The 27,172-nt window shown below is 34.6% G+C and overlaps 1 protein-coding gene across 6 annotated transcripts in view; it reads left to right on the top strand.

The window, feature by feature from the left end:
- Positions 1–27,172, top strand: part of Ipp (intracisternal A particle-promoted polypeptide) — a 37,878-nt gene that overhangs the window by 4,737 nt on the left and 5,969 nt on the right. For 4 of the 6 annotated variants that reach the window (XM_071617793.1, XM_027937661.2, XM_071617794.1 and 1 more), the window contains 6 exons: positions 4,615–5,046; positions 11,044–11,199; positions 12,524–12,691; positions 16,102–16,239; positions 17,215–17,337; positions 19,500–19,720. In XM_071617793.1, the coding sequence (XP_071473894.1) occupies positions 4,615–5,046; positions 11,044–11,199; positions 12,524–12,691; positions 16,102–16,239; positions 17,215–17,337; positions 19,500–19,720 (1,238 nt within the window). The remainder of the gene's footprint in view (positions 1–4,614; positions 5,047–11,043; positions 11,200–12,523; positions 12,692–16,101; positions 16,240–17,214; positions 17,338–19,499; positions 19,721–27,172) is intronic. The other 2 variants (XM_071617795.1, XM_071617796.1) reach the window with 2 other exon arrangements.

Here is a 27,172-nt window from a genome sequence, read left to right as displayed (position 1 = left end):
TTTTCATTTTTGATTGAACCCAGGGTGCTTAACCACTGAGCTACACCCCCAGCACCTTTTAGTTTTTTTTAATTTTAAGACAGGGTCTTCTTGCTAAGTTGCTTAAGGCCTTTCCAAGTTGTTGAGGCTGGACTCAAATTTGCAATCCTCCTGATTCAGCCTCCAAGTCACTGTGATTACAGGCATGTGCCACCAATGCTGCTTACTGTGCTGTTCAAGAGACTACTTTGTACAAGATAAACAAAGTATTGTTTTTTTCATGCATGGCATTTAAATATACAAAGTGACAAAAAGTGATTTCTTTTCTCTGTATTGTTTCATATTCCTTTTTTGGAAAATTTTAGAAAAACAATGATAATCTTAATTTGGGGACTATAATTAATTGTCTTTTATTTGCTAAAAACAGTGCAGTTCTTACATTGAGGGATTCTTGAACTCATTACTCCAAATGACTTGTATAGGCTAATTAAACTCCTTCCTAAATTCTTCCTGCTTCATTTATTTGGAAAAAAAAATGAATCAGCCCAAATTAATCCATAGAATTAGTATTGAACAATATAAAAACAGAAGAAATATCAGAAGTTGTCTATTCTGCTTCTGTTGTCTGACTGTAGCAACAAGATATTTAGTGGAAAAAATGTTCATTCATGGCTTCATCACCATATTGCTGGTGATGAGCACTTCCATCAAAGAAGTTAAAGGTGGTCCGCCAAGAACTAAAAGCTATCGAGCACATTGGGGTAAAATAATATTGTGGAGGATTGACATTTGAGGTAAAATCAGTTACCAGTTATTTCCAACAGCATTTAGCTGCTGGAAATAGACATAACATAGCTTGCTAATATAGGAGTTTATTTTTCCACAAAAATAAATACATAGTAGGCATTCCAAGCCTGATGTGGTGGCTTTATAATATTATTAGTGTCCAAATATTTTTTAAAAAAAATTTTTTTAGTTGTAGATGGACACCGTACCTTTATTTCATTTATTTATTTTTATGTGGTACTGAGGATTGAACCCAGTGTTTCACACTTGCTAGGCAAGCACTTTACCACTGAGCTACAACCCCAGCCCCTAGTGTCCAAATATTCTAATATTTTGCTCCATTATCTATAGGTTATAGCTTCCACTCTCTTACTCACTAACCTCCAGCCAGGAGGGAGGAAGGGAGAAAGACAAAAGGGTCTGCCATATGAATCTATGTTTTTTAAAATTTTTCTGGTAGTCCTTCCTAACAACTACTGCCTGTATGCTGAGGGTCATACTCATTTAACATTTCATATCTATCTGCAGTTTTCAGCAGGGCATAGTTGCCACCCAAAACAAAATCAAGTTTCTCTTAGTAAGGATGAAATTAAAATGTATTGAGACAGGGAAATTTGTAGTCTTTGACACAATTAGTTCTTACAATAATGTTCTTTTATTTTCATTGTAATACCATTTCTTATTTTGGCATGTGGGGACAGCAAATCTATTATTCAATTTATCTCTCCTTTGATCTCTCTTTCTTTACTAACCATTCACAATTCTAAGGTGTCTTTTTTTTAATATTTATTTTTTAGGTGTAGATGGACACAACACAGTGCCTTTATTTTTATGTGGTGCTGAGGATCGAACCCGGGTCCCACCCATGCTAGGCAAATGCTCTACTGCTGAGCCACAATCCCAGCCCTAAGGTGTCTTAATGTGTATTTCTCATCTTAGATTTTTATGCACTTCACTTGGAGTCTACTGACTTGGGTTTGAGATCTAACTATGGCACTAATTAACTGAGTGATACTAGACATTTCATTTAACATTAGTCAATCATTCATTCATTCTTTTAACAAATATCTATTGAATCCATTTTTGAGTTAGGCGCTGGAATATGACAGTAAATGAGACAAAGTCTCTGCCTTAACAGAGCTTTATAGTTGTGCAGGTTAGGTGCTTACAAAATACAAATAAGCCTGTGAGTATCTCTTTTTCTTTATTTGTAAAGTGGAGAACATAGCACTTTATAGTTCATGTAAAGGTTGAATGAGATAAATTTTAGCAAACATGAAAGTCCTTAGTAAACTATAAAGTTCTGTTAAGTTGAAGGGCATTCTTTTCTTACTCTCAAGCAACTCTTGGTATTATCCATCTAATAGTAGTCATTCAGTCCTCTTACATCGAAACCCATGATCAGATCTTATCCAAATTTGCAATGAATTCCCATTCATTCCAGTAGTCTAACCTCAGTTTTCTCTGTAGCCCCTACCACCGACTCCCCCGACTTGCTGGATTTCATTTTTTATACTTTTGGAAAATTTTCAGTTTGCATTCATTGAGCCATATCCTTCCTTTCACCTTAATCTATTTGGCCATTTATAAAAAAAAACATTTTTTAGTTTTTGATGGACCTTTATTTTATTTATTTGTATGTGGTGCTGAAAATCAAACCCAGTGCCTCACGCATGCTAGGCAAGTGCTCTATCACTGAGCCACAACCCCAGCCCCTATTTGTCCATTCTTTCATTAAATTTTTTTTTTTTTTTTTTGGTACCAAGGGATTGAACCCAGGGATGCTTTACCACCATGCTACATTCCCAGCCATTTTTATTTGTGGAGACAGGATCTTGCTAAGTTGCTGAGGCTGGCTTTGAATTCGCAATCCTCCTGCTTCAGCCTCCCAAGCTGCTGGAATTACAGCCATGTGCCACCATGCCCAGCTCATTAAAAAAAAAAAAAAATTATGAGTATCTAATATGTTTTGAGCATTAGGAATACAGAGGGGGCAAGACTTGCCTTGACAGACTTTATAAATCTAATCAGGAAAACAAACTTTGGACAAAAAGTTTAATGAAGTGATTATAATAAAAGGCATAAAGTAAAAGGAAAGTGTGAGATGGAATGGAGAGTTTATTCTTTTTTTTTTTAACTTTTTAAAATAACATTTATTTATTTATTTATGTGCTTCTGAGGATTGAACGCAGTGCCTCACACATGGTAGGCAAGCACTCTACCACTGAGCCACAACCCCAGCCCCAAGAGTTTATTCTTATTATGTAGGATAATTACAGTGATTTCTGTCCCCTATTAAATATAATTAGCTCTTTGATGTCCTCCCAAAGTCATTATGTAATTTAAAACACTTTATCATAATTGAAGATCAAGAGCCAGGCGCTGTGGCACATGCCTGTAATCACAGCAGCTCAGGAGGCTGAGGCAGGAGGATTGAGAGTTCAGAGCCAGCCTCAGCAACTGTGAGGTGCTAATCAACTCAGTGAGACCCTGTCTCTAAATAAAATACAAAATAGGGCTGGGGATGTGGCTCAATGGTCGAGTGTCCCTGAGTTCAAACCCTGGTACCTCCCCACCACCAAAAAATAACAATTGATGATAAAGCCTTTATCTTACTTTCCCTAGTTCCTTAGCGATGTTTGTTACATACCTGTATGTTTATGTGAAAAGAATGTACTTTAGCCGAACACAGTGGTGCTGGCCTATAATCCCAGCTACTCAGGAGGCTGAAGCAGAAGGATCAAAAATTTGAGGCCATGGGCTGGAGTTGTGGCTCAGTGGTGGAGCGCTTGCCTCGTACATGTAAGGCATTGGGTTCAATCTTCAGCACCACATAAAAACAAATAAGTAAAAATAAAGTTGTTGTGTCCATCTACAATTAATAAAACATTAAAAAATTTTTTGAGGCCAGACTGCAATTTATCAAGACCCTATCTCAAAATTAAATTTTTATTAAAATATTTATTTTATGTTTTTAGTTTTCATGGACACAACATCCCCATTTCATTTTTATGTGGTGCTGAGGATCGAACCCAGCGCCCCACGCATGCCAGGCGAGTGTGTTACCGCTTTAGCCACATCCCCAGCCCAAAATTAAACTTTTTTTTTATTTTTAAAATATTTTTTAGATGTTGACGGACCTTTATTTTATTCATTTATTTATATGCGGTGCTGAGAATCTAACCCAGGGCCTCACACATGCTAGGCAAGTGCTCTACCACTGAGCCACAACTCCAGCCCTCAAAATTAAACTTTTTAAAAAGGACTGGGGATGTAGAACACTTTGCTAGTATATGGTAGGCACTGGACTTGACTCCCAGTACTGTAAAATCCAAAGGAAACCAACAAACCAAAAACATGGATTTAGATGTTACTTGCTTAGCCATTTAAGATGGGGGAAAGTTACTTAAACTTTCTGATTCTGTTTCCTTAGTACAATAATAATAAAAATGATACTTTCCATTTTGAGTCATAGTGAAGGTTAAATAAGTGTATGAAGGAATTAATACTGTGTCTGGTTCATTATAAGTATTCCAAAATGTTAATATCATTTTTATTTTAAGTTTTATGCTCATTCCAAAAATCCTTTGTTGCCTTTTTACTAAACTTTTATTTTGCAAACAATAAACTCTTTTTTGTAGAATTTAACCTTTATTTTATTTATTTGTTTTTATGAGGTGCTGAAGATCAAACCCAATGCCTCACACGTTAGGCAAGTGCTCTACTACTGAGCTACAACCCCAGCCCCCCTGACATTAAGCTCTTAATGTAGTCAAGTAAAATATTTTTTGAGTATGGTAAATCAAATGTTTTTATCTTATTGGCTATTTTGTCTCCCTACTTCCCCAGGTATAGTGAACATAGCTGTGAACAATGTTCAGGAGTTGATTGTCGCAGCGGACATGCTACAATTAACTGAAGTTGTTAATCTTTGCTGTGAATTTCTCAAAGGACAAGTTGATCCATTGAACTGCATTGGAATCTTTCAGTTCTCTGAGCAAATTGCCTGCCATGATCTTTTGGAATTCACAGAAAACTACATCCATGTCCATTTCTTGGAGGTTCATAATGGGGAAGAGTTCCTAGCACTTACAAAAGATCAGCTGATCAAAATATTACGAAGTGAAGAGCTTAGCATTGAGGACGAATATCAGGTCTTCTTAGCTGCAATGCAATGGATTCTGAAAGATCTGGGAAAGAGAAGAAAACATGTGGTAGAAGTGCTGGACCCAATTCGATTCCCTTTATTACCTCCTCAGAGACTTTTAAAGTATATAGAAGGTAACTTTCTCACTGTCTATCAAATTAATTGATCATCAAATGGCTTTTTCTCTGAAATTTAATAGTGTTTTCATTTTTTGATTCAGTAACACATCTATTGAAATTATGTAAGGTACAACTTTGGTGAGTAGACAGTATTTTGATATTTCTACTCCCTATTTTAATGAAATTCTTATATATCTTTTTCTGAAATTAATAAAACAGATTAGTGTTATAAAGTTACTGACAAAACTAATACTGATCTGCTATTGTTGATGGTACTAATTATTTCAAGATAAGATTTCCTTTTACCATTCTGAAATTTTCAGCAAATCTTAATATTTAAGGAAAATGCTTATATTAAAAACAAAAGCAAAACTGAATAAATGCCTCTCACTATAAAATGAATTTTATATTGATATAATATCATAGCCTCTGAGTAGCCTTTGAATTAGCTTTAAATCCCCGCTTTGCTGGGGATTGAACCTTGGACCTTATACATGTTAGGCAAGTGCTCTTCCATTGAGCTGTATTCCCAGGCCCAAAGCTAAACTTCTTTCTGAAAATATTTGTACCATAGCATAAAATGGGTTTTAATCTGTATATTAGAGATATTATAAAATTTAAATTTCTTTTAAAAAAGTTCTTTATATTTTAAAGATTTGATACTTTTACTGTCCTCATGCATTAAAACATTAGGTTGTAACAATTACAGATGATCTTCCTACAAATTAAATAACACTAGTAAGCATCAAAGGTGTAATTCTGTGAAGAAATTATTTTGAATAATTGCTAGTTTTTCTCCACTCTTGGCAGTGTTAAGAGAATTTTGTAGGTTTTTTTTTGAGTGATATTTTTATTAGTACATATAGTGTTAATTGTTACTTGCAATAGTTATTTCCTATACAGTTGCCACAAACACTAAATTAGCAAATATCGAGCTATTTCTCCTAGATGATATATGGAGTTAGCTTCCTACAAGCCTCTGGTCACAACATTTTTGTTCTCCAATCAATACGAAGCTTTATTTTATGTGTATTTTAATCTAAAAATACCTTAACACATATTGTTGATTTATTAACATTGAACTCATGGCCAAGCACTATAACTTATTCCTGAATGAAACTTGCCTAATACAAATAGTCTACCCTCAGATTCCTTGGTAAATTGGTTCCTGAACCCCCAAGGATACACAAATCCACACATGCTTAAGCCCTTTATATAAATGGTATTTTCATATGACCAACACAATCCTTCCATGTATTTTATATCATCTCTCTATATAATGCAAATGCTATATAAATAGTTATTGTACTGTTTTGTGTAGGGAATAATGACAAGAAGAAAGTCTGTACATGTTTAGTACAGATAATATTTTTTCCCAATTATTTTTATCTGCCATTGGTTGAATACATGATATAGAACCAACAGATATGCAGAGCCAACTATGTTTTCCCTGTGAGGCTCATAATAGCCTTGGTGCACATGGGAATACTACATAGTACTTGAGTACTAGAGTTGGGGACTATTTTAAACAGCGAAATCAACAAAAAGAAAAAAATTGCAAAAAACATGGCCTAAAGTAGACTGAAAAAGGTGGTTATTTACATTCTAAGAGCTGTAATAACAAGGCAGAGTGAATCCTTCTTCAATCTCATCCAGAAAGTACATATGAGATGATTCAAATTTTTTGCCATTCTGCACATGTCGATGAACAACTACAAAAGTACTCCAAATATTAATTTGGAGGTTAAAATACTTTTTAGTGAGTAGGGGTTATTCACAAATAGGGACTCCTCAATTAATGAGGACTGGCTGTATTTAAATGCTAAAACAAGGGAGAGGAATTACCCATACATACTTTTGTATGAGTCATGTGAAAATTTAGGAATGGATAAAGGTTTTTTTGTCTGGGTTGGCTTTCTCAAGTGCCCAGGATAGAGAGTGCTAAGGGGAAATTCCTTTGCTAGGAGCAAGGCAGGGTTACCCATATTGGGGCTTGTTTTCCTACAGCTTTTTGTGATTAAAATTAAGTCTACCACTGTTTTGTTTTGTTTTTAGTACTAGAGTTTTAACCCAGCGGTGCTTTACCATTGAGATACATCCCCAGCCTTTTTTATTTTTCATTTCAATTCAGAGTCTTGCTAAGTTACTTAGGGTCTTATTAAGTTGCTGAGGCTGTCCTCGAACTTGCAATCCTCCTGCCTCAGTCTCCTGAGCCAGTGGGAGTATAAGCATACATCATCGTACTGGGCTCTTCCACTGTTTTTTAAGCAGGCCCAGTAGTTATCATATGAAGGTATTTTACTGGAGGAAAAATCTTCAGTGTGTCAGGGAGAAGTAAATTGTGGAGTGTGTGTGTGTGTGTGTGTTGTGTGGGAAATTGAACCCAGGGACACTACCTGGGTTCACTACTCAGCTACATCTGCAGCCCTGTTAATTTTTAAGTTTTGACACAGGGTATCACTAAGTGCCCAGGTTGGTCTTTCACTTGTGATCCTCTTGCTTCAGCCTCTGGAGTTGCTGGGATTACAGGCATGCACCTGCATGCTGGGCTGAAATTGAGGATTTTTAAAAAGTCAACATTAATATTTTTCAACTTCGAAACTTTGGTTATATTTTAGAAAATATGGGCAATCTATTAGAGAAAAACAAGATGACTCCACCACAAAATTCAGAGAAGGAGCAAAATACTTAACCTAAGTAATTAAATTACATTATGTGAATGTGTAGACTTTTCTGCCTAATTTGTGGCATATGCTTATTATAAAAAGTGTAGGTAATACAAATATATAAAAAGCAACAAACAGGAGCTGGGTGCAGTGGCTCACAGTTATAATCCTAGCAACTCTGAAGGCTGATGCAGGAGGATTGCAAGTTTGAGACCACAGGGCAACTTAGAGATAACCTATCTCAAAATAATGTGTGTGTGTGTGTGTGTGTGTGTGTATGTATGTTATAATAATACATAATATAGGGGCTGGAATTGTGGCTCAGCGGTAGAGCGCTCACCTAGGATGGGCGGGACCCGGGTTTGATTCTCAGCACCACATAAAAATAAAGGCATTGTGTTATGTCCATCTACAAAAAAGATTCATATTCTCTCTCTCTCTTTAAAAAAAATACACAATATATATTATATATTATATATATATATATATATATATATATATATATATATATATATGCACACACACACACACACATATATGTGTATAAAAAGGCTCAATGGTAAAATGCATGCAAGAGCAAGGTCCTGGGTTTGATCCCTAGCACTACAAAGTAAAACAATAAGTCACCCAAAGTCTGTTTCTTAGAAATAGCCAGTTTTAATTCATATATAGGAAATATGTGATATAGAGGAGGATTGATGATAGGTAGTTCGTTGGATGGTCTTTAGAAAAAAATTTTAGTAAGAATAAGAATCATGATACATGTACCATTTATAATATAAAAATTTAGTTAAATTTCACTAAAAGTTAACAAGAATAAGAATCCTGGGCTGGGGCTGTAGCTCAGTGGTAGAGCACTTGCCTAGCATGTGTGAGGAGGCATGCTAGGTTCGATCCTTAATACCACATCAATCCTAGGTTTGATCCTTAGCACCACATAAAAATAAACAAATAAAATAAAGGCATTCTGTCCATCATCAACTACAAAAAAATTTTTAAAAAGATAATTTTTTTATATATACTATTTATAATATAAAAATTTAGTTTAATTTCACTAAAAATTAACAAAACAAGAAATAGAAGCAATAATTAATTTCCAATAAGTATTTCTTCATCTCAAGAAATAATCTTAAAGGTTCATATGAAATTAAGGGCAAAATTATTTAAAGATGAAAGCATAGTTCCATATTTTTAAAAAATTTTTTTAGTTGTTGATGGACCTTTATTTTATTTATTTATATGTGATGCTGAGAATCGAACCCAGTGCCTCACACATGTGAGGCAAGCACTCTACCACTGAGCCATGACCCCAGCCCATATTTAAATATTTTTTAAATATTTTTTTTAGTTGTAGATGGACACAATACCTTTATTTTATTTATTTTTATTTTTATGTGGTGCTGGGGATCGAACCCAGTGCTTCACGCATACTAGGGAAGCACTCTACCATAGTACAATCCCAGCCCCATAGTTCTATATTAAAACAGTTATCAAACTCTGGTAAGAAAAATGAGGTACTTAGCATTTTTATTTTTCTTCTCTCCTACTCTCGGTCAAGATTTATAGCCTTTATTTATATAGGTATTTGCAATCATGATTCCCTTAGTTCTATGCCATTATCTCTGTACTTAAATAAATTTGATGATCTCCACCAGGTTTTCTTCCACCGAGTGCGGTGGCACATGCCTGTAATCCTAGCGGCTTGGGAGACTGAGGCAAGAGGATTGCCAGTTCAAAGCTAGCCTCAGCAATGGCAAGGGCTAAGTAACTCAGTGAGACCCTGTCTCTAATAAAATACAAAATAGGGCTGGAGATGTGGCTCAGTGGTTGAGTGCCCCTGAGTTCAATCCTTGGTACCCCCCACCAAAGTTTATTTAACAAAAAGCTTAATATGAAAATATACATGCCCTGATTTTTATATCCTAGTTTTAAATAGGCCTTTTGGAAAAGGGTCATAGATTTCTCTGCTAAACAGCCATTTTTTTAATACTCATTCCAAGACTTCTAACATGATGATTCTATTTCCTAGTATTATCACATTCCATTGTTGTTCTGTTCCCCACTAGTTGCCATCTCCATCCTCATCTATCACAAGATTCATGAAAGGGTCAAATCCCCACAATATTCCTTGGACATGTCTGCCACCATTTCTTTTCTTTTTTTTTAAATATTTATTTATTTATTTTTCGGTGGACACAACATCTTTGTTTGTATGTGGTGCTGAGGATCGAACCCTGGCCGCACGCATGCCAGGCGAGCGCGCTACCACTTGAGCCACATCCCCAGCCCCCACCATTTATTTTCAATGATAACTTCTCTTCCATAAATGTTTTCAGCTTGAGAGGGTAGAGCTTTGCTCTTGTTGCCTATTCAGCAGGCTCAGAGATGCTTTGAGACAGAATTGGCAGCCTCTTCACACTATTTCGGTCTTATTATTGGTCTTGAATCAAGGCCTACTTAACCTACCTAGAAATGTATTCCAAGAGTATGGTCCTGTAAAGAACCCCACCATGCTGGAGATCCAGCCCAGGTTCTGGTGCCTGCTAGGCAAACATTTCATTCCTAAGCTATACCTCCAGCTAAGACTTTTTCTTTTAATGGTTTAGTTTCCTCAACTTTCTTCTGAGTTTTGCTTTTTCATTGTTCATCCTTTCTCCAAATTTTTAATTATTGGTGGGAATTCTCCAGAGTTTATTATTTGACCTTTCCTCAAAATTCTTGTGGGATGTAGAGATAAAGCTAGGGAAATAGAAACAAACTAAGAGACAGTCCCTTATTAGCATATATAGTGCTTTGTGCAAATTAGAAAACAGTGCTCTTTTATTGGGGCTAGGTCTTAAAAGTTGGCAAAAGAAGACAGGTTGATTTGCATCCTCAGTTTACCTCAGCTAAGCACCCTTAAGAAGGGACAACCTGCCCAGTCATACTCAAGAGCGTTTTAGAGAAATGGTCCTCATTCCACCAGAATTTTTGTCTCCTGTTTTGCCTATCGTTTTTTAAAATTTATAACATAATTTTGTATCTTTTTTGTTATTAGGTTGAAAATTAGATTTTTTTTACTATTTTTTAAGATAGTTTTGGTCCCCTTACACTTTTTCATTTTTATTTAGAAATCCTTATATGTGAGTTTTCAAACTAATATTGTGAGCATATTTTTAAAACAATTTTTTGATTTAAAGAAAGTATATTCCTTAGTAGCAATGAGAAAATAATATTTGATATTGAGGGAACAAATGCCATCGTTTGATGATGATTTGAGTACAAAATGTGTTTTATTTCTAGAAATGTGCCTTTTGATAGCATTTAAGAGTTATTTGAAATATTGTCTTTTTAAATATTGCTCTAGGAGTATCTGATTTTAATCTTCGTGTTGCACTGCAAACACTTTTGAAAGAGTACTGTGAGGTGTGTAAATCTCCCAAAGAGAACAAGTTTTGTAGTTTTCTGCAGACATCTAAGATCCGACCTCGGAAGAAAGCAAGAAAGTACCTGTATGCAGTAGGTGAGGACCTTTAAAAAAGTAATAGAAATTATCTTTATTTTCAGAAGCAAAACTTTTTAATATTTTTGTTTTTAATATACATGTCACAATATGTAATTAAAAATGTAATATTTAATTTCACATTCAGGTTACAGATTTATAAATTATATTTGTGTAGCATAGTAAACATTTTTTAAAATACATAGCTACTTAATTTGTCATCTGTTATTCTGTGATCTGAATGTTTGGGCTCTTAGATTATTAGCCAGTTATCAAATGACTGACTAAAGAAACATTGCTTTAAAATTTGAAATTTTGAATTCAAGTAAAAAATGTAGAGAATAAATCTCAAATTTTTGAACTATTTTAGTCATTGGTACAATAGAAATCAATGGTCTCCAAAGTGTCAGGTGCAGCATGATTTATCAGAATACCCAAGGAGCATACTAAAATTTCTTTTCATTTTTAATTTAAAAGCATTAAACCTGATAAATTTTTGATATGTAAGGTGAAATGTTTTCCAGATCAATATATATGAAATAGTGTTTATGTAAGTGCTTTATATATGATATAATTTATAATTGCATATATTTTATATGTAATATGTAAATTTTCACCATTGGAATGCATACTATAAATTTTTACTGATGGGATGTGCAATCAAAACAAGGATTTCAATCTACTATTTTTAATTGAAAAAGACACTAATAGAAGTCATAGTGAAACTTTCTAACTAAATAGATAATCAGTGCCTAGATTTTTTATATATATATGTATTTTTTTTTTTTAATATTTATTCATTTATTTAGTTTTCGGCGGACACAACATCTTTGTTTGTATGTGGTGCTGAGGATCGAACCCGGGCTGCACGCATGCCAGGCGAGCGCGCTACCACTTGAGCCACATCCCCAGCCCTATATATATGTATTTAATATTTATTTTTTAGTTGTAGTCGGACACAATACCTTTATTTTATTTATTTATTTTTATATGGCGCTGAGGATCAAACCCAGGGCCTCTCATGTGCTAGGTGAGTGCTCTACCACTGAGCCACAACTCAGCCCCTAGATTTACATTTTATCTAACATTCTGTTATCATCAGACTGTATCATCAGACCTTCTCCTTGCATTTAAGCCATAGTCTTTCAGGGCTTGGCACATTTAAGAATAATATATTTGTATGTTATTTTTTATATATGGCAACATAAATAATGCATTTATTTCTTGGTATACAATAGTTATAATAAATGTTTAGAGGTAGATGGCTAAATTTTCCTCATTACTGTTATTCTCATATTGAGTAGTAAAGGATTTTCTGTTTACTTCCTTTTTTTCTTTTGTTTAGGTGGATATACGCGGTTGCAGGGGGGGCGCTGGAGTGATAGCAGAGCTCTCAGCTGTGTAGAACGTTTTGACACTTTTAGCCAGTACTGGACCACTGTGTCTTCACTTCATCAAGCTCGATGTGGACTGGGAGTTGCAGTTCTGGGAGGGATGGTCTATGCTATTGGAGGTAATAATAAAAATGCCTTATTTCACTTATTAATCTAGTTGGCTACATTTTTTTGGTACTATCCTCTCTCCTCAGCCCCTAGTTCACTGCATTCTTATATGTCTTATATATAAATGCTAGGTGCTATGTGATATACATAGATATAGTTACACTCTATAAAAATTTTTTTTTGTGTGGTGCTCAGGATCGAACCCTTGTGCATGTGAGGCAAGCACTCTACCTACTGAGCTATATTCACCAGCCCCCAAATATTTTTTTTATTGAATTGATCAAAGAAAGAAAACAGAAGTTGTTGAATGATTCATATCAGACAGATCCTGTGATTTTTTAACAAAACAGAATACTTAGGTTTGGTTTTAATAAAAAAAAGGTTGTTTATAAAATGTAATAAGCCATCTATTTGAACTTTACTTATATGTCTAATGTGCACTTCAGACTTAACTTGTCTAAACTAAACTCTGATTTCCTCAGGTCTTAAGTCTGTTTCTTTCCCAGGGTTTGCCATCTATAAATTGTAACCATGATTTACTTAGTGACTTAGGACAAAACTTCAGTCATACTTGATACCATTCTTTCTTTTATAACCCCTATTCAATTCTCCAAAATATAGAACGGTATACCTTCTTCATTAGTATAGTATAATACCTTAGTTTTCCTGATTCTATTTTTGTTTCTCTAAATCTATTCTATACATTATGGCCTATGATGTTCTTCTAACATTCAGGTCTGATCATGTCATTGCCATACTCTGAAATGGCTTCCTGTTCACTTCCCCACCCCAGGCCCCCCCAGTACTGGAATTGAACCCAGGAGCATTCTACAACTGAGTACATCCCTAGCCCTTTTTATTTTTTTTTATAAGTTTATTTATTTATTTTAATTAGGTATATATGACAACAGAATGCATTTTGATTCATTGTACACAATTGCAGTACAACTCTTCATTTCTCTGTACATGATGTAGCATTGCACCATATGTGTAGTCATACATGTACCTAGGATAATAATGTCCATCACATTCTTTTATTTTATTTTGAGACAGTTTTTCTTATGTTGCCCAGACTAGCCTTGAACTTGCTTTCTCCACCTCCCAAGTTGCTGGGATTACCAGGCATGGGCTACTGTGCCCTTTCCTGTTTACTCTTAAGATCAAAACCAATCTATAATATCCTTCAAGGGCCCTACATAATATCTGGTTTCTGTCTAGCTCTCAATCTCTTAAATCTCACTCCTACCATTCTTCCTTTCATGTGGTTGTTTTTTTTTTGGGGGGGTCTGTTTTCTTTGACATAATATATTTATTTATTTATTTATTTATTTTTATGTGGTGTTGAGGATCGAACCCAGCGCCCCATGCATGCCAGGCGAGTGTGCTACCGCTTGAGCCACATCCCCAGCCCATCTTCCCCTCATGTTTAACTGTACTGTCCCTCTTGCCTTTTTCTTGGAAAAGTTACCTGAGTTCTAGTTTAATTGTTTTAGTTTTCTCAGTTGTAAAAGAAAGAAGATGTAAAACTTACTCAAATATTCATTCTTTTAAACAGAATGATAAATTTGCTCTTATTATAGAACTCATGTTTGAGAAATAGTGCATGACCTCTGTTTGTAAAATTTGTACTATTATTCTACCAGTTAGAAAAAAACAATGTGTTTATTTAGAAACTGGACCTCTGATCATGATTTTGTTTTTCTTTTTTTCTTTTTTTTTGGTTCTGGGGATTAAATTCAGGGGTGCTTACCCACTGAGCCACATTCCTATTATCTATTTCTAATTCTACCACTCAAACAATCCATGTAATTTTTTTGAATTTTATTTAGAGACAGGGTCTCACTGAGTTGCGTAAGGCCTCCCTAATTTGTTGAGGCAGGTTTTGAACTCTCTGACAGCTGCTGGGATTACAGGTGTGCACCACTGCTCCTGGCTTGCTTTTGTGTTTTTTTAAACATAGGTAAGAAGTCCATTAGCTGGATGCAGTGGTTCATGCTTATAATGCCAGTGACTCAGGACACTGAGGCAGGAGGATTGTGAATTCAAAGCAAGCTTCAGTAACTTAGTGAGACCCTAAGCAAATCAGTGAGACCCTGTCTCTAAATAAAAATAAATTAATAAAAAAAAAAAGGGCTGAGGATGTTGCTTAGTGGTTAAGCACCCCTGGGTTCAATCTCTGGTACCAAAAGAAAAAAAAGTTCATCAGCAATAAATATTCTTTGTCTCCATCCTGAGTGAATTCAGAGGATCAGAATATGGTTATCTTCCCAGGACTCCCAGAGCACTTGACAGTGTGATTATGTAGAACTTCACTATTTAGCCTTATAGTATTTGCTAATTGATTCTTGTCAGCTCAGGTGGTTGTGATGTTCTTAACCAAGAACAATTTTTTGAGCTTTTCTTTATCTGGCATATATTAGGTTCTCAACTAGCAGTTATGTTCAGTAAGCATAATTATCATGTTTACATTGACATATAATTCATGAACATAATACATTTCTTATTTATTTAGGTGTGCCTTAATTTAAAATTTTTAAATTTTCATTTATTAATTTATTTTTGTGGTGGTGGGGATTAAATCCAGGGCTTATGTTCACTTAGCACATGCTATAACTCTGAGCAACACCTCCATCTCCCCGATTTACCTTTTTTTTTCTTTTAATATTTTTAGTTGTGTAGGGACACAATACCTTTATTTTATTTATTTTTTTTATGTGGTTCTGAGGATCGAACCCAGTGCCTCACACATGCTAGGTGAGCACTCTGCCACTGAGCTACAACCCCATCCCCCTAGACAAATTTTTAGAATGTGTTTTAAAATACTATTTTAAGTAGTATGTTTTTTAAAATTTTCTTTTTCTGTTTGTTGCTACATAGGGTTATGGTTACATTAAGCCACAAATTGTACCAAGACCAGCTACCCAAACTAATACTTGAAAAAATATAGTAATGTTAAAATACTAATTGTGTCCTCTGAAATTGCATGGATTAGCTGGGTCTGGTGGTGCATATCTGTAATCCCAGCCACTTAGGAGGCTGAAGAAGGAGGATCACAATTTCCAGGCCAGGATCTGCAACTTAGTGAGACTTTGTCTCAAAATAAAAAATTGAAAGGACCCGGGATATAGCTCAGAGAAAGTACCTCTGAGTTCAATTTCTATACCTACCCCTCAAATTACATGGATTGTTTGAGTGGTAGAATTAGAAATAAATAATAGGAAAATTGCCTTTATTTCATAAATAGGCTTAAATGACAGTTCTGTAGATTCAAAATAATGCTTGCTGAGCAAATGAATTTAATGATATTTTAAAATCACATAACAGTTGAATTGTCTAAAACAGAATGTTATTGAATATTGTATTATGGTTCTGTGGTTTAGCATTACTAAATCTTTTGTTGTGTGTCTCTTATTTAAACCAGGTGAAAAGGATTCAATGATTTTTGACTGTACTGAATGCTATGATCCAGTTACTAAACAGTGGACAACTGTAGCTTCAATGAATCACCCCCGCTGTGGCTTGGGAGTGTGTGTGTGTTACGGGGCTATCTATGCTTTAGGTAATTATGCTGTTCAGTTTAAGAATAACTAATATTATTTGAATTCTTAGGTTCTGATTACTTTATAGATGTTCCTTCTCTCCAATAAAAAATGTGTATCTTTTCAAAACTATTAATTCCTATTCTCAAATTTGTATTACTTGAAGAATATTGTCAAGTATGGGGTTTTGTTTTGTTATGTTTTTACAGGGCTTCTCTATTATCACTTCTTTTGACTTTTCTTTTTTATTCTCTTTAAGTATGAAGTTTTAAAAGGAGATAGTGCTAAAATATAGATGAGCTATCCAAAGAAACACTCTAGCTGACTGGCTAAATCTCATGATTTTGATTAAGTATATAACATTTCTAGCACTCTGAATGGTAGTCTCCCCCCGCTTTTTTTTTTTTTTTTTTGTCATTTTTTCTTTAACTCACTGTGTGGAACTCATATTCTTCCCATACCTCACCATTAAAACCTATTCTGGAAAAGATATCAGTTATCTGAATGTGAATTTAGTGCATTATATTTTATCACTCCCATAAGTACTTTCATTTTGCAATTATACTTCAAATAACAGGAAAAAAAAACATTTTCAATTTCAAGAGTTGGAGAATGATAAGAAAATGCTATTGGGGTGAGGGCCTCTTTGAAGTTCCTAAAATCACACTAAATAGGTAGTATACTCTGATTAGGTTTAGAACTGATCTTGATTAGTATAACCATTCTGAATTTGTAGAAATCATTTCAAAAGGTCACTTTGAAAAATACCTTGTTTCCTTTGCAATATGTTGAACTTTTTGCTTTGTTTTCTGCCTAGTGAAAGACCCAAGTTTTGCTTTTGATCATTTTCTAACTTCATGTCATCTTGGACAAATTACCTCTCTGGTTCATGTAATACTCATCCATAACATGAAGTAGTTAGATGTTTTCTAAAGTCTTTGTCATAGATAAGTTTCCTTTATCCCAAAAGTAAACATTTTTCTATTTGATTGCAGGTGGATGGGTTGGAGCTGAGATAGGTAACACCATTGAACGATTTGATCCTGATGAAAATAAATGGGAAGTAGTTGGCAACATGGCTGTATCACGATACTACTTTGGGTGCTGTGAAATGCAAGGTAATAACTTTCTTTGTTTGTTTGTTTTTTAGTTGTAGTTGGACACAATACCTTTATTTTATTTTTATGTGGTGGTGAGGATCAAACCCAGTGCCCCTGCATGTGCTAGGCGAGTGCTCTAACACTGAGCCACAACCCCAGCCCCAAGGTAATAACTTTATAAACCATTTTTCCACAAGATATATGTGGAAGTATGTGTGTTTGTGTGTGTGTGTGTATCTGTGTATATACATACACATGTATTTAAATTATGTGAGTTCGGGGCTTTATCTTCACAATGATATATTTTGGGTCTGTTAGTATTAAATGATTGACACTAGAAGTATAAATCTTTTACCTCATATTATTAATCTTTATTTCTGTATTGCCAAAACAATTGATTTTTTTCTGTAATAAACAAAGCTAGATAAAAATATCCAGGTAGGGACTGGGATTGTGGCTCAGCAGTAGAGCACTCGCCTAGCACGGGGGGACCCGGGTTCGATCCTCAGCACCACATGAAAATAAAGGCATTGTGTTGTGTCCATCTACACCTAAAAAATAAATATTAAAAAAAATTCCAGGTAGGCAGACATACCTGATTATGCATTTCAAATGTAATCCATTATTGTCATTTTCTCCCATGAACACCTGAGTTAGTTTTTTAAAGTTAGGGAGATAGCATCAAAAGCAGTTTTCACTGTAGCCCACACAGTGGTGGACGCCTTTAGCCAGAGGCTAAAGCAGGAGGGTTGCAAGTTGGAGGTCAGCCTTAGTAACTTATGGAGACCTGTTTCAAAATTAAAAAAAAAAAAAAAAAGGTTGGGGATATGGATTAGTGGTAAAGTGCCCCTGAATTAAATCCCTGGTACCAAAAAATAAATGAACAACAACAACAAAAAAAACAAAAACAAACAAAGAACAGTTCTCATGTTCTACCTACAGACTTCTTTGGTGCATGGACATTATTTTGTCTACTCTAAGAAGTAGGTAGCAAGCACTGACAAATAGAACCCAATTCTGTTTAGGGTTAGAGAGCAAATTATATGTATCTGTGGAGCAGGAAGCAATTTTCCTATTGTTGTATAATAGCTCAGCCTATAGTTTCCAATTCAAGTTCTTTATGCTTTGTGGATATTGTACCTTTTCTGATTTCCACCAGCATTTAAATGTTCAAATTATATGATCGGACTATATTTTATTGTTTAACATCATAGTATTCTCTAATTATTTTTTATTTAATATTTTTTATCTTCCCATCTAAAATTATAGAGCTAGAGAGGGATCTTAGAAATTATGTCTACATAAACTCTTTTAATTTATAGATAAGGAAGATGAAGATGAGCAAAGTTGTGAGTTGTCTTTTCTCATCAGTCATTACTGGCAAAACTGGAGCTAAAAGTTTACTAACGTTCACTCTGTGTTTCTTAAGATTTCACTCTTTTATAATTTATAGCTTCTCAGTTTAGATCATGAGAAATAAGATTAATAACTCAAAAATAATTTTGGATTGTCAGAACCATTAGTTTTAAGTCAATTTAATGAGCAGCTCTATAAATTTATTCTATTGTACTTTAGTAATTAATCCTGCTACCTAGATATGTAACTATTCCAAATTAAAGTCTCTATTTTATGTCCATCTGAGCAACAGGTAGGTTTTTGCTGAAGAAGACAATGTCATTCCCAGCATGCCATTTGCAGGGGGATGTTCCATGTCCCTTTCCTTTTTTATTTATGGGTAGTAGCACTGGATCTGGAACCTGAGATCACCAAGCAGACAATGAGATAGAAAATCCTTGTCTGACAAATTATTTTGTTATAATATCATTGGGTTCTTCAAGATTCAATGTCACTTTAAATTATATCCCTAATTTTTTGTAACATGCTTAAATGTGAGAAGTGATAATCTAGACTGAAGTTGATTTTTTCTTTTTTAACTTTTTTTAGTTGTTGATAGACATCTATTTATATGTGGTGCTGACAATCGAACCCAGGGTCTCATACATGCCAGGCAGGTGCACTACCTCAGCCACAGACACAGCCCCTTGATTTTTTTCTTTTAAATAATATTGTAAACTCTGGAATGAAATATAGTATTGGCATAGCAAATAGATCACAACTATGACTTTTCATCATTTTATCTTATTTTCTATAGCATCTGAGCAAAAACATTTCATTTCCAGGTTTAATTTATGTAATTGGGGGAATCAGCAATGAAGGAATAGAGCTTCGTTCTTTTGAAGTTTATGATCCACTTTCTAAGCGTTGGTCTCCACTTCCTCCAATGGGAACCAGGAGAGCCTATCTTGGGGTAGCTGCCCTCAATGACTGCATCTATTCTATTGGAGGGTGGAATGAGACACAAGATGCTCTTCATACTGTAGAAAAATATTCCTTTGAAGAGGTAGGTTGGATGATTTCAAATGTTTAGAATCTGGTTTTATTTTATTTTTTAAATGTCCATAAGATCTGTAATGATGTGCTCTATTCCATTCATGAGTTTGATTATTTATATCTTTTTTCTTTTCAAAGATCAACTTTTGGTATCATTAATTTGTTTTCTATTGATTTTCATTTTTTGTTTCCTTGATTTCTGTTCTTATTTTTTTTCCTTCCTCTGATTTATTTGGATTTTTCCCTTCTTTTTCTAGATTCTTAAAGTAGAAGCAGAGATGATTGATCTTTCTTTTTCTATAATATGAGCCTTTAAAATTATGTTTTTTCAAGTACTGCTTTAACTTCATTCCACATATTTTGATATATTGTGTTTATTTAGTATTCATCTTGAAATATTTCATAATTTTCCTGGTAATTTCTTCTTTTGACCAATGGGAAGTATGTTATTGGGTTGAGGGTATAGTTCAGGGATAAAGTGTGTGAGACTCTGAATTCAATCCCAGCACCAAAAAAAAAAAAAAGGAAAAGAGAAATGTGTTATCAAATTTACAAATATGTAGGGATCTTTCAGTTACATTTTTGTTATTTATTTCTCACTTAATTTCATTTTGATCAGAGAACATATTTTGTATTCTGCCATTGTTGGGTGTAGAGTTCCAATGTTGATTAGGTAAAGTTAAGTTTTTAATGTCTTCCCCAGTCTGGCTGATTTGTCCAACCATTCTGTCAGTTAGCAAGAAAGGGACATTGAAATCTCCATCAGTATTTGTGGATTTGTCTGTTTTTCTTTTCATTTCTGTCAGATGTTTCCTTACATATTTTGAAACTCTGTTGGTAGATATGTACACATTGAGATTATTATATCTTCTTGGTGAATTGATATATTTCTGGTTATAAAATGTTTCTATATTTATGCCAAAGTCTACTCCGCCCAATATTAATATAGCCATTAATGCAGCTAAGCTTTCTTTTGATGAATGTTTGCATGGTTTATCTTTTCCTTTACCTCTTCATTCACTCATCATTCATTTATGCATGCATGCGTCTCACGCATGCTAAGCACAAACTTCCCCTCCTATTTTTAGTCTGTGTTTTTATAAACTGCAGACAACATATAGTTGTGGCCTCTTTTTAAATAGAGATGGGCAATCTCTGACTTTTATTTGGATTTTAATTATTGTTTTTTTAAAGATAGGGTCTCATTGTATTTCCCACATGGGTCTTGAACACATGGGCTCAAGTGATCTTTCCGCCTCAGCCTGCGGAGTAGCTGGGCCTGCAAACACATACCACCAAAGTCCACTAATCATCTCTGACTTTTATATGGTTTTTAGAGTTTATGCTTTTATAATGTAATTACAGGTATAGTATAGTTAGGTTTTAGACTTCCATTTTTGTTTATATAATTTGTCTTTGGATTCTTTTTGTCCTCTTTTTGTCTTTATGTTGATTATTTTAGTATTTCATTTTTACCTCTTTTATTGTTTAGTTATTTACATCTTTTCACTTTTTTTTTTTTTACTTTATTTTGTTTATTTATTTTTTTTTATGTGGTGCTGAGGATCAAACCCAGTGCTTCACACATGCTAGGCAAGTGCTCTGCAACTTAGCCACAACCCCACCCCTTCACTTTTTTTCTTTAATGAATACTTTAGTGTTTATATTATTATTGTTGTTGTTGTTGTTATTATTATTATTATTATTATTATTAGGTACTAGGAATTGAATCCAGGGCCTTGCTCATGCTAGGCAAGTGTTCCACCCCTGAGCTATATGTTCCCAGCCCCACATATATATATATATATATTTTTTTTTCCTACATATATATTTTTAATGTATCAAATCTACCTTCAAATGATAACATTCCACTTATAATATAAAAATCTTACTAAAATATACTTTCATTTCCACCTCCCATCCTTTGTGCTATTCTTATACATTTGATGTCTATGTATTGTAAATCCCATGATACATTTTAAACAATTCAAAATTTTAATGAGTTTTTTTATAATTATCCATATAATTATAAATTCAAGTTCTGTTCATTCTTTTAAAGAATTGATTTCTACTTGTTTCATTTTCCCTTAGTTTTAGGGAAAATTTTGCAGGATTGGGGATTGAACCCAGGGCCTCAAGAATGCTAGGCAAGTACTCTACCACTACTGAGTTTTATCCCCGGCCCAAGAACTTCTTTGAATAACTTCTTTAGTGCAGTCTCTGACAGCAAATTCTCTTAGCTTTTGTTTTCTGACCTTTTTTTCCCTCTCCCTGTTTTCTTTCTTTCTTTTTTTTTGCCTTTATTTTAGAAAAATACTTTGTTGAGTAGATTTTTTTTTATTATTGGTTGTTCAAAACATTACAAAGCTCTTGACATATCATATTTCATACATTTGATTCAAGTGGGTTATGAACTCCCATTTTTACCCCATATACAAATTGCAGAATCACATCGGTTACACATCCACGTTTTTATATAGTGCCATACTAGTGACTGTTGTATTCTGCTGCCTTTCCTATCCTCTACTATCCCCCCTCCCCTCCCCTCCCATCTTCTCTCTCTACCCCATCTACTGTAATTCATTTCTCTCCCTTGTTTTTTTTTCCCTTTCCCCTCACTTCCTCTTATATGTAATTTTGTATAACAATGAGGGTCTCCTTCCATTTCCATGCAATTTCCCTTCTCTCTCCCTTTCCCTCCCACCTCTCGTCCCTGTTTAATGTTAATCTTTTTCTCATGCTCTTCCTCCCTGCTCTGTTCTTAGTTGCTCTCCTTATATCAAAGAAGACATTTGGCATTTGTTTTTTAGGGATTAGCTAGCTTCACTTAGCATAATCTGCTCTAATGCCATCCATTTCCCTGCAAATGCCATGATTTTGTCATTTTTTAGTGCTGAGTAATACTCCATTGTGTATAAATGCCACATTTTTTTTATCCATTCATCTATTGAAGGGCATCTAGGTTGGTTCCACAGTCTAGCTATTGTGAATTGTGTTGCTATGAACATCGATGTAGCAGTATCCCTATAGTACGCTCTTTTAAGGTCTTCAGGGAATAGTCCAAGAAGGGGAATAGCTGGGTCAAATGGTGGTTCCATTCCTAGCTTTCCCAGGAATCTCCATACTGCTTTCCAAATTGGCCGCACCAATTTGCAGTCCCACCAGCAATGTACAAGTGTACCCTTTTCCCCACATCCTCGCCAGCACTTGTTGTTGTTTGACTTCATAATGGCTGCCAATCTTACTGGAGTGAGAAGGTATCTTAGGGTGGTTTTGATTTGCATTTCTCTGGTGAACATTTTTTCATGTACTTGTTGATTGTATGTCCTCCTCTGAGAAGTGTCTGTTCAGGTCCTTGCCCATTTGTTGATTGGGTTATTTGTTTTCTTATTGTTTAATTTTTTTGAGTTCTTTGTATACTCTGGATATTAGGGCTCTATCTGAAGTGTGAGGAGTAAAAATTTGTTCCCAGGATGTAGTAGATTTTTTTTTTCTTTTAGCACCTTGAAAATGATGTTTAATTTCTTCTTGCATTGTTTCTAATAGGATGTCAGTATTGATTTTTGTCTTTGCTCCCCAACATGTAATGTGTCTTTTTTTGTTGGCAGCTTTTAAGATTCTCTTTTTGTTATGGGTTTTCAGTAACTTAATTATGACTTTTAGACTTTTAGATTTTATTTTTTTGTAGTTGTAGATGGACAGAATACCTTTATTTTTATTTGTTTATTTTCATGTGGTGTTGAGGATCAAACCCAGTGCCTCACGAATGCAAGGCAAGTGCTCTGCCACTGAGCCCCAGCCCCATCCCATGATGTGACTTTTAGAGTTTGATGTTTGACTTGCTTGGAAGTCATTAAATTTCTCAAATTATGGGATTATAGCTTTCATTAAATCAGAATGCTTTCTGTCTTATTTCTTCAAATATTCTCCAACCCTCTTTCTATGATTCCATTTATATCTTTATAAAACTACTTGATACTTGATATTGTCCTCTAGTCACTGAACTTCTGTTAATTTTTTCCCAGTCATTTTTCTCTCTGCTTTAGCCTGGATCATTTCTTCTATCTTTTTTTTTAAATTAAATTTTTTAATATTTATTTTTTAGTTCTTGGCGGACACAACATCTTTGTTTGTATGTCGTGCTGAGGATCCAACCTGGGCCGCATGCATGCCAGGCGAGTGCGCTACCGCTTGAGCCACATCCCCAGCCCTCTTCTCTTCTATCTTCAAGTTTATTAATCTTCTGCAATGTCAAATCATATCTACAGATTATTTTATTTCAGATATTATATTTTTCAGCTCTAGAAGATTTTTTACTTTCTCTTCATCATATTGGTGTTTTCCTATAGATCCTAGAACATATTAATACCTGGGTTTATTTTTCTTTTATTTTTCTTTTTTAGATGTTGATGGACCTTTATTTTTTTTCATTTATTTATGTGCAATGCTGAGAATTGAACTCAGTGTCTACACATGGTAGGCAAGCTGCTCTACCACTGAGCTAAAACCCTAGCCCTTTAATACCTGTTTCAAAATCCTTATCTGCTAACTTCATTATCTCTATAATTTTGGAGTATCCATTGATTGTTTTTCTTCCTGGTTTGAGTTACAGATGCTACTACGCATCTGGTAACTTTTGATTGGATGCTGGACATTGTGAATGTTATGTTGCTGAGTGTTTGGATTTTGTTTTCTTCTGTTAGTTTTGAGTTTAGTTTCAGTACACAGTTTAATTATTTGCAAAACGTGTCAGTCCTTTTGAGACTTGTTCTTAAACTTCATAGGGAAGGTCTAGCATAGCCTATCCTTCAGGTTAGTCTATCCTTACTACTAAAGCATAACCCTTCTTGGGCCTCTATTGAATGCCCCAAGTGCTCTCTTCACTTTGGCTATTCAGAACTGCAATATCACGCAGCCTTGTGTGAGGTCTGAGGATTGTTCAGCCACAACTCCTGCCATTAGTTGTTTTTGCTTATTCTCATGAAGTCTTACCTTAGCCATTTACCAATGAGTGGTATTTAGCCCAAGACTTTAGGGGACTTCTATCCTCTGGCACTGTTACTTGCAAATATCTGGTACTTCAGCCTCCCAAAACTGATCTCTGTCTCCTAAACTAGGTGACTTTCAGGCTTCACTTGGGATCCCCTACTTGTACTACTATTAAGAAAGCATCCCTAGACATGAAAACTGCCTTGTTTGTTCTTTTTTCTCAGGGATCACAGGTTTATTATTATTTATTACCTGTTATCTAATGTCAAAGCACTGTTTCATTTGTTTTGTCCAATTTTCTAGGTCTTAATGGCAGGAGGACATGTTTGATAAAATTTATCATGTCTGAAATTGGAAATCCTTCCTGTGTCCTTTTGATATATTCCCATTATTCATTGAGCATTTCTTTACTTTCTGTCAAAATAAAACCTTTTAAGTCCGTCTATGCTTTTTCTGTTCTAGCCCTAGAATCAGAAGCCGTAGCTCCTCTTAGTGAAGAACAGTATTTAGAATTCAGATTTCAGTTCCTAACTGCTCCTGAGGAGTTCCTCCTAGGCACTGAGTAAACATAGCTAAGAATTATATGTATGTATATGTGTGTATGTATTCACACATATATTATTCCATAACTCTGAATATATTTGTGCATTTGTATTTTATTTTATTATTTTTATTTTTATTTTAAACAGAGAGTGAGAGAGAGAGAGAGAATGTTTTTAAAAAATTTTTTTAATATTTTATTTTTTAGTTTTCGGCAGACACAACACCTTTGTTTGTATGTGGTGTTGAGGATTGAACCCAGGCCGCACCGCATGCCAGGCGAGCGCGCTACCGCTTGAGCCACATCCCCAGCCCTATTATTTTTAAAAAATATTCATTTTTTAGGTGTAGATGGACACAACAAATGCCTTTTTATTTTTTTATATGGTGCTGAGGATCGAACCCGGGTCCCACCCGTGCTAGGGGAACGCTCCACCACTAAGCCACAATCCCAGCCCAACATTTGTATTTTAAAACCATAAGTTCAGGGGCTAGAGTTGTGGCTCAGAGGTAGAGCACTTGCCTAGTACGTGCGAGGCCCTGGGTTCAATCCTCAGCACCACATAAAAATAAATAAATAAAATAAAGGTATTTTGTCTAACTATAACTAAAAAATAAAAATATTTTTAAAAAATTAAAAAAAAATAAAACCGTAAGTTCATGTGACAGCGTCAATTCCAGTACAACACTTCAAGTTTTTTTCAGCCCTTTCTCCTTTCCATATTTACATACTATCTTCCTTGTCGACTAAAAACTTGACTCCTATTACTATCAATATATTTACTTATTTGTTCATTCAATTTACTTACTTGCTAGATGAAACCAATCTCCCTAGCATACTCACTGTCTTCTCTACTTGTCACCTCCATGCATTACCTATCCCATCACTGTCCATGTGAGCTCTTCCATGTTCCCTCATGCTCTCAGTTACTGAGTTGACTCAATTGTGCTAGAAGGGAAAAGAAGAAAAAGACAGGAAAAGGTTGGGTGTGTCAGCTTTGGTTCACTATTCTATCAAGTATTTGTTCATTGGTTCATTTATCCATCAGAAATACTTACAGATTTCATAGTATGTAAATAGGAATCAGGCACTATGCCCAGAAAGAAGAACAAACTAAACATATATGACCCTGTTCTCAAGGAAGATACATTGTAGTGGGGAATATGGAGAAATAAATAGACAATTACATTATAAAACTTTAACTGCTAAGATACTGAAGTACAAGATGTGTTATGCCTTAGACTTGAATAATGGGAATATATCAAAAGGACACAGGAAGGATTTCCACTTTCAGACATGATAAATTTTATCAAACATGTCCAAATTAATTTCCATGGAAAACTAATTTTTACTTCATTCTTTAAATTTTTTATGTTTTTGGTACTGGGGATTGAACCCACAACAATTTAATCACTGAGCCACATACCTAGCCCTTTTTCATATTTTATTTAGAGACAGGGTCTCACTGAATTGCTTAGGGCCTTGCTAAATTGCTGAGGCTGGCTTTGAACTCTTGGTCTTCCTGCCCCATCCTCCCGAGCTGCTGGGATTATAGGTGTGTGCCACTATGCCTGGCATTTAACAGCTTTATTGGGAAGTAATTCAGCATTTTGATTGTGTCTACTTTTTGATTGTGAAAGTTCAGGTTCAAACATGTTTATGTGGACATATTTTCACTGCTTTTGTGTATATACTTAGGAGTAGAATTGCTGGTTCATGTGGTAAATGTCTTTAACCTTCTTAGGTACTGCCAGAGTGTTTTCTGAAGTGACTTCACTATTTTATAAAATCACAAACAGTATATAATGATTCCAGTAACTCCATATCCAAGGCTTTTTTTTTTTTTTTAATAGCTCTCCAATTAGGGGTGAATTTGTATTTCATTTTAAAATTGAAACAGCTTTTCATGTGTTTATTGGTAATTATTATATC

Source organism: Marmota flaviventris, chromosome 10, assembly GCF_047511675.1.
Source record: "Marmota flaviventris isolate mMarFla1 chromosome 10, mMarFla1.hap1, whole genome shotgun sequence".
Classification (NCBI taxonomy): domain Eukaryota; kingdom Metazoa; phylum Chordata; class Mammalia; order Rodentia; family Sciuridae; genus Marmota; species Marmota flaviventris.
Note: the sequence above shows the minus strand (reverse complement) of the source record. Positions and strands in the feature narration are given on the sequence as shown.